We start from the raw sequence: 20,797 nt of genomic DNA, 5'->3' as shown, positions 1-20,797 counted from the left end.
GTACATGAGTTCGACACAACAACTTTAACGGTTAACCAAACCAAAAAAGGTTGAAGAGCACTGCGTATAGAGGACGTCTTATTATTTGTTGTTATTTTTATTATGGGTTCTTTTTTAAACTTTGTCACATTTGCCTAGCAGTTTTACCTGATCCTGACCCAGGCTGATTGATTTCGATAAGTCTTATAAGGCCCCCGCTCTAATACACCCTGTACGTCGTTATCGTTGGCCAGCAAGACTCCAGAAGGCTTGATCACAGATAATACACATTGTGTATATGTACATTTTGTACATTTTCACGTTAAAGAGACAAAAGCTCAGGGTTCTATTCTTAATTTTAACTGGTTGCGGTCATAAAATAATGAATTCGAAAGAATGGTTAGATATGTAGTAATGTAGCGTGGTCAACGGTTAAGTCATCAAACCGCGTAAAACGCAAACGCTGCCAATCCAGTAAACCCAGCATGAGGACGACCAGCGAGGCGTAGAGCTCGTTCTGCAAGCGCCGCATGATAACGTTCTCCTTGCGCAGCAATTCCAACACCTCAGCGCCCCTGTTCTTGTGCGGAAAGTCGTCGGCGGGGACTTCTTTGCTCAGGAACTCGCACAGTGGTCCCCAGCCTTGGCGCACGTCGAACACCAACAGTTGGCTCTTTGGTGCGTTTTGTCGACATTTAATACGGCCGATTTAGGTTTTAGTGTGTACAGGAGTCGCATGCTTATGGTGCAACACCTCGAACAAACCTTTTCCCTTAACAATTCCTTCACGTGCCGATCGGTTACAGGTGATGAGATTTGTTTTGCAAATTAATCATAAAGAACTACAAATAGTATAACGACTATAGATCCGTAACTTTATTCTAAAGCGGAATTTCAATATGCTAGATCTATAGGATGTAAAATCAGAGGAAATTATTCAGATGGCATTTAAAAGGTGAGTTTTTCAAAAAGATTCACGACTTATAAAATGATAATGTATAGCAGTTTTTTACTTATTCTGATTTGTCTTAAGTGTTAGCAATTTTCAACTGAATATAACAATACTTCTAAGATGATGTTCTTAATTTAGAAGTTTTATCGAAACGGTTTGCTGGCATATTTATTTGTGTTCGCTACGGCATTTAATACAATGGCAAAAGCTAAACAAAAAAGTTCAAACTTTTTGCCCTTCCCCAAAATTTTCGGCTGGCTACGCCACTGATTGTCAAGGCAACACTCACCTGGATGACGTCACGGTTATGTCTGCGAAACCACCTTCTAGCTGCCTCCTCATTGTACATGTGAATCGTGGACCAGGGCCAAGTGCCGCGATTTCCCATAAAGGCGACTGTTTGCGAAACAAGGTTCATCCAAGGCTTGTCCAATCGATAAGAATTGAGTTACAATATCGAATCGAATCGTATTACGAACACACACTTAACATATTATGGAAGCAAGTATTCATTTCTGTACTCGGTAGTTTAAAAATTGCTAAAGAACATGAAATGTATTGTAAAAAATACTTGCATGAGCACAATAAATATTAAAGCATATAGCATTGGTGGCCGTTTTGATTTCGTGCGGAAATATAATTTCTGATTTACCTGAAGTTGCATTATTTTAATGGCAAACAAAAATTAGCTAAATAAGTTGCAAAAGAATCTTTACACACGGAGTAAGAATATCAAAGCCCATACAGAAATAAGCATCATTTTGAACGTTTCTTGAAATTGAATAAAGAGCTTTTCGAAACGTTCAAAATGATACCTATACTTCTGTATGGGCTTTGATGTTCTTACTACGTCTTACTACAACCTCCAACCATTATGCTCGCAATTCTTACAGATTATTCCTAAATTTTGAGACTTAATACAATCCAGAATAAAAAAGTGCAATAAAAAAAAAATAACATAAATAGAAAACGTATTACGTAAAGCGTAACCGATCATTCGAATAATGACTTGTCGTAATAAAACTTCGCTTACATGCTGCATTTTGGAAAGCCAGAAGTTTCCAACCGGAGTATGTAATAGTGAGAAGCAGCTTGTAGCCGATGTCCGTACTCAGCCTGGCACATTGGTTCTTTGCGCTCCTGTACCATGAATCCTCGTCGCGTACAGTCAGGATAATCTGTTAGTATAGTTTCATGATTTCAGACACGATTGTATTTCTATTCTCTAAATTTTAATTATACTCATTTTGATACAAATTTTGCCTTAACGAAGAAGAGACTTGTTTTTATCTTAAAATTGGGTAAAATGTACTATCTTATGAAATTCGCCTTGTTTGAATCTGTCGTGTTAAATGAAAGTAACAAAATTATACTTTCGTGAAACTTGTTGCTAGTTTAACGAATCAAAAAGATTAGGAAACAAACAAAAAACAATTAGTCGGGATATGTCAAATGAAACTATACTGACGATCAAAAACTATACATCAACCTCTATAGATTTAGGATTTTATTGCTTTCTTTAGGCCCAAGAGACTCAGGATTGTATATACCTTTGTGTTATAAGAATTTTGCTGGACAGATTAAATTTTTTTATCAGAAATAGTTGAAAGGAATATCGCTAGACATCACAATGAAAGGCAAAATTAAAAGTCATTGATTTCTTGTACCGGGGCCGACATTTACTTTACATCTCACATTTTCAATCTTTTGCAGTTCAAAAAAACATCAACAATACAACTACCAACCACCTTTGCGTCGGAAAAAGCTTCGTGAAGCTCTTCCCAAAACTGAAAAATCGGAAAGTCGCAAGCGGCATCCACGTCGCCGTACATTCGACGCAGCTCTTTCACTTTGGCGCCGTCGCGAATTGCCCGTACCCAATCGTCACCGGCGTAATAGTAGTTCTCCATAAAGTCGTGCACTTCGTATCCCAGCATTGTTAGGGCAGCGTTCATCGTCTTAACACCGGTCTTTGCCACTCCGGCACATATCACCTTCATTTTTGATGGCGAGTCCAATGGCAAGCCTGTTCACTATGCGTCAAGATAAGATAGAAAGGCACACTTTTACCAAAAGCAGAAACGGAAATAGCTCGTTTTGGCTTATACGCAAAGTACAGCTGACAGTATTAAGTCTTAGCTGATTGTTTGTTTGTAGGCAAACGCATTAGCTTGATTAAAACTGTTTATTCGTTTGAGGACCTTTCGTCGCGTTCCACCAACAATAACATTTAATTTTTTCTGCGAATGCACTTTTAAATATCTGCTAACGCGTGCAAACGTACATGTTTCGTTTATTGTTAACTATCGCTGCAAACATAGCGTATCACAAATCTCACGCAACATGCATATGTATGAGCGGTCAAGCGTTCGATTGTAAAAAAGCTGATTACAAAACGTCAAATAGCCAGAAGCAACCATTCTGCCAAAACTACTTCCCCTGTAGTCTAGTTGAGTTTCCTTGCAAAAAGCAGTTGAGAGAAAAACTACAACACCTAACCTTAAAACTAAATAATATAACTAATAGGATGGCCTACTAAGTCATCGCAACTCAGCGGAATTGGCAACCTGGTGCAGTTCACTATGCTCACCTGGAATTCAAGTTAAGTGAGTAAATAAGCAGACCTTGTTTAGTCGTCAGGAACATTCTTACTTGAAAATCATAAGAAGTAACGAGACATTCTCACGACTGCGAAATGCAAACTTGCAGACTTATACCGGTAATTTTGTGTTTGTTTGTGATGCTGTACATTATAAATTGCCTCGGGGCTTGTTGGATGTGTACTGTGCAGTGACGTGCGGTGAGGTTCCTAGATGGTGAGGCACAAATTTTTTCGAGTCACGTTTTTCTTTAACAACCACAAAAATGGTATCGTAATAATAAAAATAAAAAGAAAGTTTGAACTCTTTTTGTTTAGCTTTTGCCATTGTATGAACTGCGTATCGAACACAAATAAATATGCTGGCAAACCGTTTCGAGCAGCAACTGACTGGGTTTTAGCGCAATACTCAAAAATTATTCAGAGAGCTAACATAAAATCACCAAAATGTGCAGTAGTAAAACCACATTAATATAGGAAACGTAATAATGACTACATCTTTTATGACGTAACAGTGCATGACATTTGATGGCTTGGCACGCCTGCGATGGACTGTTGTGGTATTGCTCATAAAAGCTACAAAACAAATTATTATTAAGAGTACAATATTTATAAAATTTTTGGGTGGTCATGGCCACCCTGGCTACGCCTGTGACAGCTACACATCCACTCCTTTTTTTACCAATCTCTTTGAAAGTTGCGTGTTATTTTTTTTTGTCCAGTCGTCTGATGCAAAACTTTTAAATTTGCAATAGGTCTGCCATTATTTATGACTTCAACTTTACACTAAAAGAAGTCAATGTACACGCACTATGCCGGCATTTAAACTGGACAAAGAAAGGTTTCATAGCGTTGACGTTATAATTAAGGCATGCCTCAAATCATAGCTAAATCGTTCATCGTGTTTTCCGAGAGAATTAGCGAAAGAAAAAATCACGCATAATGCAGTCATGCAGTGTTTTCAATGATTTTGACCGCGCGAACTCTTGATATGAATAACATAACAGAAATAGAAGAAAAAATAAAGCACGCTTTAGGTATAGAAACGTAAAATTTGCGGTAGAGATTAACTGATATAACTTTTGTTTGATATATCTTTTGCTTTGCCAGATGTTGGCAGGTCAGGCACTGCCTCACCTGCCTCCCCTGACTGCACGTCTCTGGTACTGTGTACAGACTACCAACATTCTGTATAAAATCTGTCCCAAACATTTTAAAGCTTCTTTACAAAAATACTACCTCCTAATCAAATAGGTCTGCCACATTTACCATTATGATAACCTTGCAGGAAATCACGCTTAATGTTTTCATCGACATATTTGTTGTTGATGACTGTCCCTGCATGTTGTTATAGATGTGGCCCACTGTCTTGCGATTGCTTTGTTGTTTTTTCTCGAGCCTTGCTCAATTCCAATTTTTTTATCGATTGTTATACCCTTTGTGTTTGTCAAAGTATCATACCACAACTGGTCGGAATACAGGCCATTTTTGAAGCGCACAAGTACAAGGAATGCAATTCACAGTGGAGTGAGAAAAATACATAATCCGATAGCTTACGGTAGAAATAAATAAAACGAAATTATAATTAAGCTTATCTGTGCTAAATAAGAATGCATGTGAAAAATATTGTTTTAAGGCTTAAAAAATAAAATAAAATTGCGTTTATAACTTCCAAAACTCACTGTACATGCAATGTTTTCAAATAGCTTCGAGAACGCAATGTAACACATATTTTGTTGCGATAGCTGTTGTTTTCTGAACTTCCTAACTTTTTTGAGATTCCTAGGCCTTCATGCTTATTATAGAAAAAAAAACGAAATAAGCAAAAAACGTTATGGAACAGTAAAAATGTTAACCTTAACCCTAATCTATGTTTAGTAAGCCTTAAAAAACATAAGTTATGCGATATAAAAAAATAATCAGTTATGCTTACAGTGTACAGGCACCTTATAAATATACGATCATTATAGTAAAATATAGTAATACTGTTTGCGGTAAATGCTGGTGAAGATACGAACACGTTACAACAGTAATAAATGTAAATACAGTAAAACTCATAAATAAACGGAAACTGCTTCAGCGTTTTCTATTATAGGGTTTAATAATGTATGGCCAATCACCATATCTCGTTGCGGATTGCCTGTTTTAAACCAATACCAATCTCAAATCCCGGGCATAAGGTAAAGCTTTCGCTTGAGCGAGCTATCCACGAACATGTTTACGTGATCGTCGCGTGGGGACGGACGGAGCATCGTGGATTCCAGAGGTGAATGGTTCGAATCCTTGCTTAGCCGGGACTGCTCGGAGCGGTCGGATCGCGGCGTGGCGTAGTGCGCGCGAAACTTTCGCTTTACGCCGGCCAAGATTTCGGCCACGTCTGCGACGCCGGCCTGGTCGGCCAGTGACGTCATTAAGGTGTTGGCGAACCAGGGGATCTCCCCGTCGGCCGACGAGCTACTAACGCCGCCGAACGTGGGCCCGCCGTCGGACAGCGAGTCTTCCTCGTGCATAACGCGCGCCACTATGAAGTCATCATCCAGTGTCAGCGGCTCAGGCTCAAAGTAGACAGGCAAATCGGATCCAAGAGAAAGACGCGTCGACTTCTTGGCGCCGTGTATGTCGCTCACCATAGGCAGCGACGGTTTCCGGACTGTAACTTTAAGCAGGAAGATAAAGAGTTTAGGCTTGCCGATCAGCGTCGGGCAGCGGCTGCCGGCAAAGTGGTTTAGCAAGGCACCAACTGATACCACGCTACCGTCGCTGTCGATTATCTGCCCGTGCTCGTTCGAATTGGCCACCACCACCACCGCTATCGAGTTGTGATTGCCCGAGTAGCCGTGGTACTGGTCCGAGAGTCCCGACACGTTGTTACGGATGCCCGAGCTGCTCACGTTCGATCTGCGGATGGCGTAGAAGCCCAGTTGGACCAGGAGGGTTTCCAGTTGTCGCCCGAGGTCGTTCTTGCGTTCACTGGGGCCTGATTTCTTGCCGCCACCGATTGCAAGGTGTGGCCTATCACGCCCCGCCTTCTTCCACTGGTTGTGAATGAGGAGGGCCACACCCTTGGGCTGCGTCATGTCGTAGGTCCCCTGTTCCCGCAGAGAATCGACGTCCATCTGTAAGTCGACAATTGTGCGCTGTTAAGTGACCGTTTTTAAAACAAATTTAAAAGGTTGTGATTTCCCTTAAATTGCTATTTGTCTATTGGCATACAGTCAACATCGGTTTAAAAGCAAAATGTGGCAAGTGTTTCAAATACAACGAAGATATCCTCGATACTACACCCTTCACACAATGTTTCGACCGGAAAAATAAAAAGGACGTTCGCTATGTTTGTGTACGGAATCAATTATTTTATAGAACTTAAATACAATGTGCACAGCTAAAAATTAGTCGAAAAACGGACGACTTGTCGCAATCTTACAACTACTGCAATCGCTTACTGTATAATGTATATTACCTTGTTTGGCTTTACCAGTATGGTGGGAGAGGAACTATGCCACAACGTTTTGACCACAACAGCTGCGAGCTGCTTAACATATTCGTATTTGTGCATAAGATCATCGTAATCCGTTCCCAGTCGAAAAACCTAAACAAAGAAAAAAAGCTTAATGTTTAAGAATGTGAAACAACGCTAACAACCAACAAATTGAAACAAGGGCGACTTTAAAACTCCAATATGTTATATAAAACGTATAAAGTTTCATGTAAAATGATTTCTTGCAATGTCATACTATTACATCATTGGCGTCTAAATCTATCATGTACTAAACATACTAAAAATATCAGTCCTCAAATCACAAATCTACGATGGAATTTACATTTGAACGCGATTCATCACATTACGAGTATATGCCCTGAATCGTTCATCAAAAACTCAGATTTCTGTTGAATTCAGGTGCGTTTTTTTATAATATAATGTCAACAAAGCAAATTTATTAAAATATATTTTAGCAATATATTAATAGGTTTAACATGAGAATATTTAGTCAAAGAATTGTACCTGCTGCATTGAGTTTTCGTACGACGCCTTTAGGTCATCTCTTTGCCTTTCAAGTGCGATGACGTTCTTCTGCAATGCTCTGGATTGCTCCCGGAGCGATTCGATGATGTTCACCTCGTTCTCGTATCCTCCTCTTAGCCAAAAAATCTCCTCCTCGTCCAATCTCAACTTGCGGCTCTGTTTGGAAGAATTGCAAATGACAACGTGACGTTTTTAGCCAGGCTCAAAACATTAAGTTAGGTTTCGTGTGAAGTGCACCGCATCTTGTCACTAATACTTTATTGATGACTATTTTTCTTTCACATTTGGAGATTTTTTTAATATTAAAAAAAAGAAATCACAAAATAGTGTAGGATAGTCCAATCAAATGCTTCTTTTATTATCAAGCAGAAAAAGGACATAACATTTCGGACCTATAGTTTAACATTTGAACAACATTTACCATTTTACTAACGAAAATACTATAAGTCAAACGGATGACTAAAGGTGTAGGATAGTCCAATCAAATGGTTCATAATGCCGGAAATATTACTACACGATTACTATTAAAATTCCTACAGACCTACCCTACTGTCAATTCGTTGGGTTAATTAGCGAAAGGTTGCCAGCTTGGCAGACCTTTTGGCAATTGATCACAGGCTACACACAGTACACTACCTATAGACAAACTTTTTACCTCAAGTCGATCAAGTTCTGCTTTTATCTTTTCCAGTTCCTCTGCCTTTCGCGTTCGTCGCAACATGCTCGATTCCAACTTCTTCTTTTGTCTCTGTCCAACGATTTTGTATTTTCCAAAGCCCTGTTGAACGCTTAAAACAATACGATTGCTTTTATCATTAAACTTGTTGAATATTTTCATCGTAACATTTATTCAAAATCAAGCCAAAAATCCGGTCGATTATTATCAAGCAGAAAAGAGACATAAAGGTTAAGTTGTGACCTGTAGTTTAACACTTGAACAACATTCACCATTTTACTAACGAAAATACTTTAAGTCAACGGATGGCTAAAGGTAGAACCCGTCAGTTGACGATTAAAACATTAACGTATTGACTAATAGAAATATAATATGAAACCTGGTTTTGGTAAAGTGGAAAGCTTCATGGTATTTTGCAAACTTTATTATCAACAAAAAATAAAAATCAGATATAGAATCATAAAAAAACTTATAATAGTAGACATTTCGATATACGCACGATTAAAGTTAACATATAAAATTTATATTTAACTAAAATACTGAATAAGGTTTTTAAATGTCACAGATGCTCCTAATAAACTAAATAAGTCCTTGGAGCCTATTTTGAAATACATAGTTTAATGACGTATACACACAACCTATAATGTCAGCTAGCAACTACACGACGGTGCAATTGTACTTCACATCCTTACGTTTTAATGGTGGTCTCCGCGTTGTCAAGATTGGCCTTGCACTGTTCATACGCTTGACGTACCGCCTCGATCTGATCCGTGCACTCAACATAGACCTGGCTGAAGTTGCTCGACGATATCGCCTGCTCCCTGTTCGCCACTTCTTCTTCTAGGAGTTCCTGGCTTCGTCTGCTGCGCCTGGAAATGAGCAGAAAGTTTTGCGATTAATTTCGAGCTGGGATTTCTTAAAATTTTTAACTAATGAATGTGCACCAAAATAGCCTACTGTAAAACGATTGAAGTTGGTGGTTTTGCTGAAAAGTTTCCCTGTTATTGATATTTTAAGCCTCATTTTGGGAAAAAACTTCGTAGTATATGATTACCCTAACAAGTAACTATTTTACTATACGGTTTAAGTGGCCAGTGTTTTTACTGGTATTCAATAATGTTGTACGACACTAAATTATTGAAACAATGTGTTGGTAGAAAATTACCTTTAATGGGCAGACCTTTTAGCCCTACCATATATACATCGCGGAAAAATAGAACAATTTAGCCCTAAAAGAGAACAAGAAGTATCTGTTAATAGTGTTCTACTTGATACTTCTTTTTGGATAATTAATTATACCTATATTCAGCCAACGAAACAGCCTAAAAGACAAAAACAGGTAAATATATTTTTCTATGAAAATTTTAATACGAACAATTAATGAAAAAAAGCTTAGCCTATACTGTAGCAGTAAAATCGTTTTAAGTAATTCGGACAAAAACTACAAGTCAAAAAAATTTCTGGTAAATTTTTGTAAAAATTTAGTTCTGGTAAAAATTTAAGCAAAATAGGCAGTATGTACAAAGGAGGACATTTGCGCATTTTCAGTGCCTCGGAAAGACCATTCATTTTTCTTCAAAAGAAATCACAAGTCCTCTTGAAAGAGGACTTATATAGCCCTATAGTCAGGGTTGCCATCGACATGGACCCAAAAATAAGGACAACCGGAAAATTAGATTTGCATCTAAAAAACGTTTTTAGACATGCATTGTATTTGTACGAGCCATGTCATATCACATTCCATATTTTTTGCCAGAAACTATCGGCTCCAGCAATTTATTGGTTTGTTTTTCGGTCTATATTCCTGTTAATGTTGCTTGAAGAACGCTATTTTAAAAATCCGACACGCAATCGACCAGGTGAAATGTGGCAATCAAACGGTCGATCACGATCGAAGTGTTGCATCCATTGTACCCATTTCCCCATTATCAACCACTACGCAAAAAATGTTGCCTTTGCCGCACCCTATTCTGCTGTAGCCTAAACAGCAGTAACTGCCGTTTACTGCTAAAATGTCGTTACTGTATTCTCACTGCCCTAGCTATCACACCACTTAGAAGTAAAACCTGAGACTTGTACGCCACGGGGACGGGAGTATTTTCATTTATGATGTCATATAAACTCAATTTTAGAATATAATTCAACTTTGGTTACCAGAGGAAAACGATCGAGGTTCTGTAGGTTTTGAAAACAAGACAAAATAAGGACGCAATTCGAAAATAAGGACATTTCTTAGAAATAAGGACATAAGTTTTCTAAGACCTAGCCCTTCAAAATAAGGACAAGTCTTATAAATAAGGACGGTATGGCAACCCTGCCTATAGTTAATAGACATACAAAGACAGTGCATGTAAACCAATACAGGTAGAGCCACAGCAGCCAGCACACCTGATGTTGTGTTCCATTCCTCTTAAGATTTTTCTTTTTTCCATTAGGTCTCGCTCGGTCTCGGTCAACGATCTGCGATTTTCGATTGCTTCGAATTGCTGTTCGTAGCTGCGCAAAATAATTATTACTTAACAATATAACCGTTAAACTTTAAAACGCATCTATTTCATGAGATAAACATCGGTGTTTGCAAAAAGGCAAAAATCTAAATCATGTGTGCTGGGCGATAATAAGCATTATTAATAATAATACATATAATAATACTTGAGCCACACACACCCAAACGCTAACCCTAACCCAAATATTGTGCGTAAAGCATAATTTGTATATACGGAACTTTTTTTATTTTGTATTATTTTGCTTCGATTTACGTACGAAATTGAAAGGGAACCAAATACTGCACTTTCAGCAAAATGCAGGTTCAAAATATTACTCATCATGGCCCTTATTAGTTCTGTTTAAAAGAAATTTTAAGGAGAAACCTTTAAACCCTACCAAGCATGCATCCGCCATTGGAACGAGAGTTGAACCATTCTGTGGAGGGTGTCGTGGACCCTGGGAAGAATGGAGATGACTGGAAATCGCTTCTCAGCTTCAATGTGATTCACATTGTCCAGAATCACTTCAGTGTTATCGCTCAGCAGAGCTTCGCATGTTTTCTTTTTTTGGGGATCATGAAAAGACAAGGGTTTTAACGTTTTCTAAATATTGTTGCTTCATTTTTCGCAATCACATAACAAAAATAACTCGTTTAGTCTTACCTAAGAAATAAAAAAAACATCAGGTTTTACTACTACAAAAAGCTACTGATTTTACTACTACAAAAACTGATGTTGTATAACATGAAATTATACTAAGATGCAGTAAATAAAGTTGACCAGTTCGGTGAAAATTGGACAGCTTAAACACTTTTCTTATATTGTGCATTAAACTAAGCTCACTTTTAAAACAATAATGCGATCTTCCGCAATTAGGCCAAGGTTTTTGCAACATTTACAAAAGTCTTTTAAAACTATCTTCCACCTTGAGTTGCCTCATTTCCGCTTTGATGGCCTCCAGATCCGGGTTGGCGCCATTTGTGGTCGAAAATTGCGTCTGCAGGGGCCGGAGTATGTACTCTATGAATCGCGCCAGGAGGGTTCCGAAGAAGTCGATCCGGTGAAGAAACATCCGGATGCCTCTGGTTGCTGCGTTTTCAGTTCGTGCCTCGGAAGGGTTGGTTTCCAGATTGCGCTATTGATTTAACGGAGAGTGAATTTGCTAGGACTCGTGCATATATAAAAGTCGTTAGACTCGTTGCACACCAAATGTTTTCTGATGGGTTGAAATGAGTTTATCGGATAGTAAGTAAAACAGTATAGCTGTAGAAAGTAAACCTAGGATTTTAGAAATGTCTAACAGCCTTTTGCACGTTTGCACGTAATTTGTTTTTATGACTTTTATGCGTTATTGCAGTGGCAAAAGTGCAACTATAGGCATTTTCAAATTGACACCGTAAAAAACGAAAGTTTGCAACTTGTCATGGCAGTGGAAATCTCGTAATATTTTAGTCTTAGGTATCACTGAAAACGCGTCACTTTTTTATAATAGCCATACGGCGATGTGCCTAGCCTGAACCATTTGTGTTCCTTTGCGTAATTACTAAATTTTCATGTTCGTCCAACGCTCGCCGACATGAGTTGGCATTTCGGCCTACGCAAGTGAAAACAAAGGCGCCTCGGTGCGGACATATCCGAACGACGAAATATAAACAGCGCGTCAAGGCTCTCGTTTACACCACAGCAGCCCATACCTTTGTTTCCCAGGCGTACCACTGACGCACGCAGCGGATCGAGTTGCAGTTCTTGTACTCGAGGAAGTACTGCCTCCGGCGCTGCGCGATCGCGTTCAAGGATCTTCCCACCTCCTCCAGCGCGTGTCTTCCCGCCTTGCTCTTCTCCTTGACGAGAGTCTGGCGGTAGATGAACTCCTGCGCCTGAAGCTTAATGTCCTCCTCGCTCATCTCGCGCAGAACCTTCACCCTCGAGGCAGGCTGCTTGTTGTAAAGAGAAAGGTTTTGTTAGGGATGCCTGATAATGTCGGATCAAAGCCGATACCCTATACCAGGGGTCGGGAACCTTTAGCTAAGGGAGCCAAAAAATACAAATATTCTTGGTTGTATTTTCATGAGAGACATATAATACTTTTTTACATCTAGTTATAGGTTGGGAAAAATAGCAGTTTGAACAGGGCCCTTTATTTTGTTCTCATTAAAAGACAGCACATACTAAGCACGAAAAACTAAACTAGCTATGTTTGCACAACTTTTATTACGGAGCTCCGTCGGAAAAGCAAGGTCTTTTGGATATAAAGAGATTCCATTAAACGGGATAACAGTCCCAAAAATACAAAAATGGGATTCCAGCGAATTGCCAAAAAAATACTTCTTTTTGTGTGTTTAAAAAGGAAAAATTATGTTAGTAAAGCGGCCGTGGCTGCGTGGGGTTTTATTCAAATCATGCTAAGAATCGATAGCTTAGATTTATCTGAGATGAAAAGATTCTTTATTAAAAGAGGCATATGGCGTCTTAAAAAACACATATATGGCTCGCGAGCCTATTATGGTGGTATCGGTGACGATATATTTTACCAAGCCAAAATTGGGCTTTAAGCCATGTAGTGTGCGAGCAAATAAATTTTATGCATAAAAACGCGATTTTTTCATACCATAGCAACTTTAACACTTGAACGTTACAAAGAAATAATGGTCTAAATCTAAACACAACTAGATTTTATGCATTTATAACAAATACTTTTGGCATTTCGACTTTAATAATGGCGCATCATATGGCATTTCGTCAAACGACTATGGTTTTTAGCAAAATAGATCGCAGTAGATCGCAGTATTAAATTCCAAACTATCGGACGTTCTCGTCACAAGAAGTTATGACTGGCAAAAATTTTTGACTTGACTGATTGCTGTCGTGAAAAAAGGGCAGCGCCAAGTACTAATGCCAAGAATCCTTTTTAGGCTAAATATAATAATTTTGCATAAGATGGCGTGAGAGTGAATCTATAACGCGCAGCCCACTTTCGCAGTGCACACTAAGTGAGATACACAATTATAAGTTTAGCAAGTTTGTTAGACAAATTTTAGCTCTTTTAACAAGTGTCTTTAAAACAAGTAGGCCTACCCGTTAGGGTTGTTCAGATTTAACTTTGAAATTTTTATATTAAACAATGGCAAGAAAGCATCACTAATCTATTTTCCAGTTTTATATAACTTAAAATGTATTCTTGAAGCCCCAAAATTCCCACTTTACCCCATTTTTGGAGCTGTCATTTAATTCAAATATGTACAATAAAATATATTTTAACAAATTGTATATTATGAAAAGCAAAGTATTTTAATCAACAGTGAATAAAGAAGGAATATAGCAAAAGTATACCAATGTAATAGTTAAAAAATGTAAAAAGGAACATCAATGAATAGCTTTTATTATTTTTTAGCCAAGGTTTTTTTTAGAAAATCTGGGTATGATTGCCTGTGATCTTCAACAGCTTGTAGCAAGTTGTTTGTTGCTGTGGATTGTCGGTTAATATAGCAGCACAATCTGTGTTTACTTTTAACCCCTCTTTCTGCGGCATCATTCACAACTGTAACAGTACATGAAGACCTTAACTCGTTTGTATTATGAGCACCATGAATCGGGAGAATGCGTCGGCCAATCACATATCTGATTGAGTAGCGTAAAATAAAGCAGGAATCTGTGCCAATCAACTCCTTTAAAGTGGTATAACTTTTGATTTTATGATGCAAAACTTGAATGCCTTGGTGAAAATCTTCAGGTTTGCAAGAAGTTTTCGGGCAATTGCTGCCTTTGTGTCCTTGGTGATTTGTGGGTGATTACTAAACAAGGAAAATGTGACAAGTTTGTCTAGAAAAATAGCATCATTACCCATCTGTTCAGACCACATAAACATTTCTGGCCATAGAAAACTTGTCCCATCCACTTTGTACTGTGCGTTGCACCTGCTTGATCGTCTTCTTCTTTCGTATGGACGATCTTATTATTCCAGTTCAAATGTCCGGGCAGAAGTCGAGATGCCAGCGAATAGTCTCATCGTCCAAGAGTGTCAGACCATTTGTCCCACTTGGTTGGCGATATATCGGCACCGTGAGACTATGTGATCTGCAGTCTGTTCCTCCAAACCACAGTCACAGAAGCCCCATTTATTCATGGAAGACCTAGCACGACCGACCCCTGTTCTCAGCCTGTTAAGGCGAGTCTAGGCTCGAATAGACAGGCCAAAACCCTAAGGCTTATTGGAGGTGGTGGGGCAATAGTGGTGGAGAGGGGTAATATTGCTCCTCGTTCCATTTGGTGGCCATCCATTCACCTACACCAGAGCTTTCACATTTCTGCAGTGATTTGAGTGCAGCTGGTACAAAGGAGCATCTCGAGGATAGTACCCTTTGGTATTGTGGCTCCTCTGGGGTGTGAGTGTCCTGTCCAGATGCAATGCGAGGTATGTAGACATGGAAATCCAAAAGTTCTTCCATTGGTATTGACGGACAACACACGTTTAATTTCCTTGTTATTGAGGTGGACTAAGAGTCCTCTCAACACTGCGCCAATTCCCTTCAGCATGCAAGATCGCCAAGTCATCAGCGTATGCTTGGAGACTGTGGCGGGCAGATCACTGTAATAAACATTAAACAGCAAAGGAGCCAGGACTAATCCCTGAGGCATGCCGTTTCTAAGGCGTCATAACCTGCTTTGATGGAGCCGTTGTTTGTCTTAAACAAAGCTGCGATTATGGACAAGTTCCATGATCATGCTGACCATGTGTTTGTTAAAAATATTAATCACTGATTATGCTTAAATGACAATCCTCAGCAACTTGCAAGCTTGCTACAGGCTGTTGAAGATCACAGGCGATCATAAACAGGTTTTAAATAATTCGATAAAATGTATTTTATTGAATATATGTGATAAATCAAATGACAACTCTAAAAATGGGGTAAAGTAGGGCTTTGGGGGCTTTAAGAATACTTTTTAAGTTACATAAAACTGGGAAATAGATTAGTGATGCTTTCTTTCCATTGTTTAATATAAAAATTACAAGGTTTCTTTGTTTTTAAAGAAAAACGTACAGTATCGTGTTACGGGAAGTCCCGGATTTTAGCAATTTTAGTGTGATAACTTTGGGGTGCCGAGCCCCTAAATGTTGTCCAATTGTTTTGAAAACTTGTGAAACTGATTTTTATGTGACACATAATGGGAAATCAAGCAGGAAGCATAAATTTTCAAAAAAAAGTTAAATCTGAACATCCCTACTACCCGTACTTAAAATTCCTTTTTATTTTGGTCGACAAGGCCAAATATGTAAAAGTTTTGAAAATACAAATGAATTCCTTTTGCTTTGGAAACACTAATTAATAACTAGGTATATACATTTTATAATAACATGGTTCGGTCAAATGAACCCCTCCAAAATCATAATCTACAAAACGTTCATAACAAATAAATAAAACATTTAATAAAACGATACAGCTAAATGTTCAATTGCGTAAATATAATTTAAATGAGGTTTAAGGAAACGAAAAAAACAAAATAATTACCCTAAGAGCGAGCAGTGACGATGGCGCGCTGCTTTCCATAACGAGCAACTTGAATAAGAAGCAAACTGTTTTTTAAACAGAAGGTGACATAACCGTTATGCCACACGGTAGGCCTAGGGAAGGCGAAATTCTGAAAAAATATATATATATTCCTAATAAGCAGGTTAACTCTGGAATCAGCATCCTTATTGAGTTAAGATTCGTTCATAGGATAGCTGCTATTTTAACTCGGATGTTACAATTCACCTTTATCCAACATCATATCTTTGAAGAAAAATGTACAGAAAATCATAAAATATACGTGATATACTATCGATTTTTTAAAAAACTATAAATATAGTGAAATGTTAGTAAACTAACATTCATTCTAATAAGAAACTAATAGTTTGTAAAAACAGTCAAACCTTATTTGGGCAGCGCACTAATTGCACGTTCAAAAATCTTAAGATATAAGATGAAGAGTATAATTCCTTGCCTGGGTATGTACAGAGATGACCCAATAGCCTGGGGCCTAGACTTTTCAAGAAACTCACGTAACTGGGTGACCTGCCTTTACGAGTATTTATTCTCTGACTTTCACTTTACAAATATGTTCTTTGTTAGTTCCTTGATAATGTCTTTTTAAAAAGTTAAAAGTGAATGCTGAAACAATTAGGAGGCCAACTTAAACTATATAGCAGCCACTTGCAAGATCGGTCGAAATTTTAAGGTTGACGGCTGTATATTATGAAAACTTAAGCGAATTAATAAACAATTGTAAACAACAAAAAACACCACATCAGATCAGAAAAATGTAAACCTGAACTACTGAAATCTGTTTGTTTCTTCGCTTAAAAAATTGAACCTTAACTGGCTGTTGTTGCGGCACTTTGCTGTCCCTTGAAGACAAGTCGCTGGAACCGCTTTCAAGTGGGATCAGGTGGCGTGAAACGCTCAAAACACTCGACACCTCGTCAAAAGCGTGTTTCTAATAATATAAGCGCTCAGCCTGGTCTGACTTGTCTGAAGTAAAAACAAGCGACGTCGAGACTTGATTGGGCTTAAGACCGTTAAATAAGCGGCTCTCCAAGGGAGTCAATATAACCGGATCGAATTTGTTCGGTTTATGATTTTATCAAACTTAAGTGGCGCGGTAAACATCAATTCGAGCTGGTTAAATATAAAATAAGTATAGGTTATTAAAAGTTAAACTGAAGCTAACGATGGAGTATCTTACTAAAGGTACACTAAGAGCGCATTTGGAAACCTTTAAACAAGTTTGGATTTAAATAGGTTGCGTATAATTAACTAATTTTATATGGTGTAAAGTAGTCTCTTCTCTTTGTGTGACATAATCTAAATACAGCGATTATCAAATCCTAACACCCATAAAAGTTGTTCAACTGTTTTCAACAAATCTGGCAACAGCTAATTTATTCTCAAAACCCAATGCTAAAAAACAAAACGAAAATTAGCGCTTCAATACGGGTTAACAGAGACATGAGAATTCGGAGACCACGCAGAAAGGCCCTCACTCTCACCCCTACAGCCGTGTCGGAACAGGTACGGGCCCGCCCAAATTTGTGTAGCACGTAAACCTGCAACCCTATACCTTGGTTTTGTCCGGGCCACAATAAGCTAGCTCCTGTCTTTAGTCGCCGTTCCTGTAGGCTTTCCTTTCACGTTTAATCAACTCGAATTGTGCAACACGTTTTTTTTATCCTGGCCGCCCGAATGCCGTTGCGGGCAAAACAAGCAAAAGATTGGCAAAGGGCCTAACACATAGAGAGGGACTACAACGATGGCTTATACGGGCTTTGTCTGGAATTTATAAATCTTGTAAGCGACTTTTAGGCTGTTACCACCCGCTGTGTTTTCACCGTAGTGTACACCAGCCCGGTCTGTTATTTAACAGGTGCAATCCATGCTACATTCCTAGACGCCACAATTACTAATTGTAACAAAAGTGAGTACTGCACTTTGGTAGCATAGTTGTGTGATGAAATTTGGTTGCTGCCAAAAAATATTTATTCGCCGATTGACAAAACATAACGAAGCCATCGCACGTCGAAATAGTGTTTTCTATTTTTTTAACTTAATATAGATCAGAAACTTTGCTCTTGATTTTTAGTTTAGAGCACTTTTGTATAAGTCTGGTTTCTTTGTAGGCCTTTCGATATATTGTAGTAGGCTTGCAATTGGTATTTAAGGGACAATCTGATTTCTAAATGTAAATCATCAGAGCTTCTTTGGATATATTTTGTTATAAAGTATGACAACGCTGTAACTAAAAATAAATGAGCTGGAAAACTCAGCATTTGTATTCATCGCTTATGAAACGTTAACTTTTCGAAAGAAGCTTTCTTTTTTTGAAAAGTGTGGTCTTGTGTTTACACGTTGGCGTGTGTCTTACAATAATTCGAAACGTGCTCAAAGAAACATTAAAACTTATGAAAAGAATATTTTACGTCGCGCTAAGCGAAATGTTTAACTTCCTATAAATTGTCGCAAGGTGTCGCTAACGAACAAATAAACTTATACTTAGTCGATGACAGCTTTCAAGCATTTTGTCTTTTACATAAGTCTTACTGTGTGGATATGGGTTGACTTTGGTTTGTGTACTAGGTTGCCTATAATTCCAGAGCGAGATACTTCGCCTAACTTCCTTCGACAAGTTGGTGTAAAGCACCCTTCAACATACTTCTGCAGCAAACTTTAAAGCAATTTCGTAAATTGGAAAGATTGAATTTAAAAAAAACTCATGAAAATGAGGTTTTAATACGTTGTCAGTTAAAATACTAACAAAAATTAATTGAACAAAACATTTTGAGAGTAAAGTGTACTATGAAATATTTTATACTACGAGAACGTTTTTTTACCAATGTTCACCTTATTGCCAAACTCTTACAGACATTTAGAGATTGATAGCGTCCATACTTCGTTAGTCACATTTCATATGTATTTTAACTACGCGCTAGTCTAACGGATGTAAATTACGCACGCTTGCAGATTATGTGGAGGTTCAAGAGTACCAAAGCGTCAGTCGCAAACAGATCAGCTACTTAGAGGATCTCCCCAGCTTTGCCAACCGCCGTATCCACCGCAGAGCATTCAATTGGCCGCCAAAGTCGCCGTTCAACTGCCGTCGTTCAGAAAGGGAGAAAAAGGGAGCTGCCGTGAAAACATTGAACCAAAACAATGCGTCCGCGTCTCGTCTCGCTCGAATCCAACGCTTTCGTCATACGCGTCGAGAGTTCAATTATTCCCGACTTCCACGGGCTTCAAAAGCCGCGTTGCTATATCGCTTTATACTTACTTCATGGCGACGCCGCGGCCTGCCAAGCTTTCTCGTACCATATCGATGTCGCGGCTGCTGCTGCTATTGCTAATCGCCAAAGTTTGTTTTAGGGAATATGTTTTACAGGAGTTTGGAGTGTGCTACTGGATCGTTTGTCAGGGTCAGGCACGCAGATACAGCCGAACGCGAGGCCAAAAAGATAGTTGCGAGATTATGCTTGATTTTGATAGCTGCTCTACAACTTTCTTGATGTCAAGTTTTTACGCAGATTTTACAATAGCTTACATATCAGTTGCAAGCGATACAGCTTATTGTGATCCTGTATAGAAATTCCAAAGGCGGTTAACAATGCCTTTCAGTCATTGTATTTTTCGGTATGTACGGTACTGTGTATAAGTTACGCCGCTGAAGTAAACGCTAGTGACTGTCACCCATTGCCAACGTCCTGTTCAAATATTTGTTCAGTGGCTCATTGTGACGTTAATGCGTTTAATAGTGCAGTTTATGTGGTTTCGAGTGATTTTTCACGTGTAACTTAGCGCTTTTGTCAACCTTTCACGCCTCATTAAGACGATTGTTGTAATGTTGGCTCAGTTTTGCCAAAGGTTTTAATGCTGGCGATTTAATATGCACATCTTGCTTTGATATGAAGAAAGTGGCAATGCAAAAGCGCTTCGTGTGTTGTTTCTGTATGCTGACACCGCGCTTTAACCTGCAAAGGTGCAAAGACGTTAGATGTGTCGAAATTGCGATTAGATTAGCATATTAGTGCTGTTAGGGTAAATAAATAAAGTGTCTTAAAATATTTTCGTTAATATCTATCTGGAACAGGTTTTGATTTGTGTAACTTTTATATAAGTAAGATTAGAACGTTGTTAATCAAGAAGTTGAAAATTAATCTAATATTAACCTGAAGAAGTATATTGCACTTGAAAAGTGTGTAGTTTATTTCAACCATTTTAAATCATACTAGCTTTGTCATAAGGCATTTCATCAGGCTAACAATTTGCAAGACTTTGTACTGAGACTCTACATAAGTTTCAAACTTTGAATCAATGGAGTCATTCTCTTCCCTTTGGATTAATCCAAAAAGAATTGCTTACAAATAGCAGAAGTTATCAAAGATTGCAGTTTAAAGTTTCAAACTTCAACCTTGCAACCACATTTGGGTAAATAAATATAACAAAACTCAAAATATCAACCATGTTTTTAATTAGTATGAATTATTCTTTCATAACATATTTTATTTAGCCTACTATTTACCATTTTCTTTACCCTTTTTGGATCTCTTTTTTGC

At 38.3% G+C, this 20,797-nt stretch overlaps 3 protein-coding genes across 4 annotated transcripts in view; 1 reads left to right on the top strand and 2 right to left on the bottom strand.

Annotated features, from left to right (window-relative positions):
- Positions 1-379: 379 nt before the first annotated feature.
- LOC146137901 (uncharacterized) lies at positions 380-2,931 on the bottom strand. The gene is made up of 4 exons (XM_083394467.1): positions 2,677-2,931; positions 1,965-2,109; positions 1,221-1,327; positions 380-652 (listed from the first exon to the last, which is right to left on the bottom strand). Exons 1-4 carry the CDS (start codon positions 2,929-2,931, stop codon positions 380-382), a joined length of 780 nt encoding a protein of 259 aa, XP_083250593.1.
- Positions 2,932-5,018: 2,087 nt separating this feature from the next.
- LOC146137900 (uncharacterized) lies at positions 5,019-16,355 on the bottom strand. Of its 2 annotated transcripts, none has more exons than XM_083393739.1 (10): positions 16,224-16,355; positions 12,411-12,650; positions 11,642-11,851; positions 11,114-11,277; positions 10,619-10,726; positions 8,923-9,099; positions 8,210-8,342; positions 7,534-7,710; positions 6,991-7,119; positions 5,019-6,646 (listed from the first exon to the last, which is right to left on the bottom strand). In XM_083393739.1, exons 1-10 carry the CDS (start codon positions 16,260-16,262, stop codon positions 5,693-5,695), a joined length of 2,331 nt encoding a protein of 776 aa, XP_083249865.1. In that variant the 5' UTR covers positions 16,263-16,355; the 3' UTR covers positions 5,019-5,692. The 2 variants fall into 2 exon arrangements, with proteins under 2 accessions (XP_083249865.1, XP_083249864.1); XM_083393738.1 differs by having other exon boundaries at positions 12,411-12,653; positions 16,224-16,352.
- A 4,135-nt stretch (positions 16,356-20,490) lies between these two features.
- The window catches only part of LOC146137899 (sphingosine 1-phosphate receptor 2-like), a 45,882-nt gene continuing 45,575 nt past the window's right edge, over positions 20,491-20,797 (top strand). Inside the window, exon 1 of the mRNA XM_083393469.1 lies at positions 20,491-20,669. The gene's annotated coding sequence lies outside the window, so the exon portion shown is untranslated. The remainder of the gene's footprint in view (positions 20,670-20,797) is intronic.

This window comes from Ascidiella aspersa, chromosome 7 (assembly GCF_963924565.1).
Source record: "Ascidiella aspersa chromosome 7, kaAscAspe10.2, whole genome shotgun sequence".
NCBI lineage: Eukaryota > Metazoa > Chordata > Ascidiacea > Phlebobranchia > Ascidiidae > Ascidiella > Ascidiella aspersa.
This window is presented reverse-complemented; position numbering and strand designations above follow the sequence as displayed.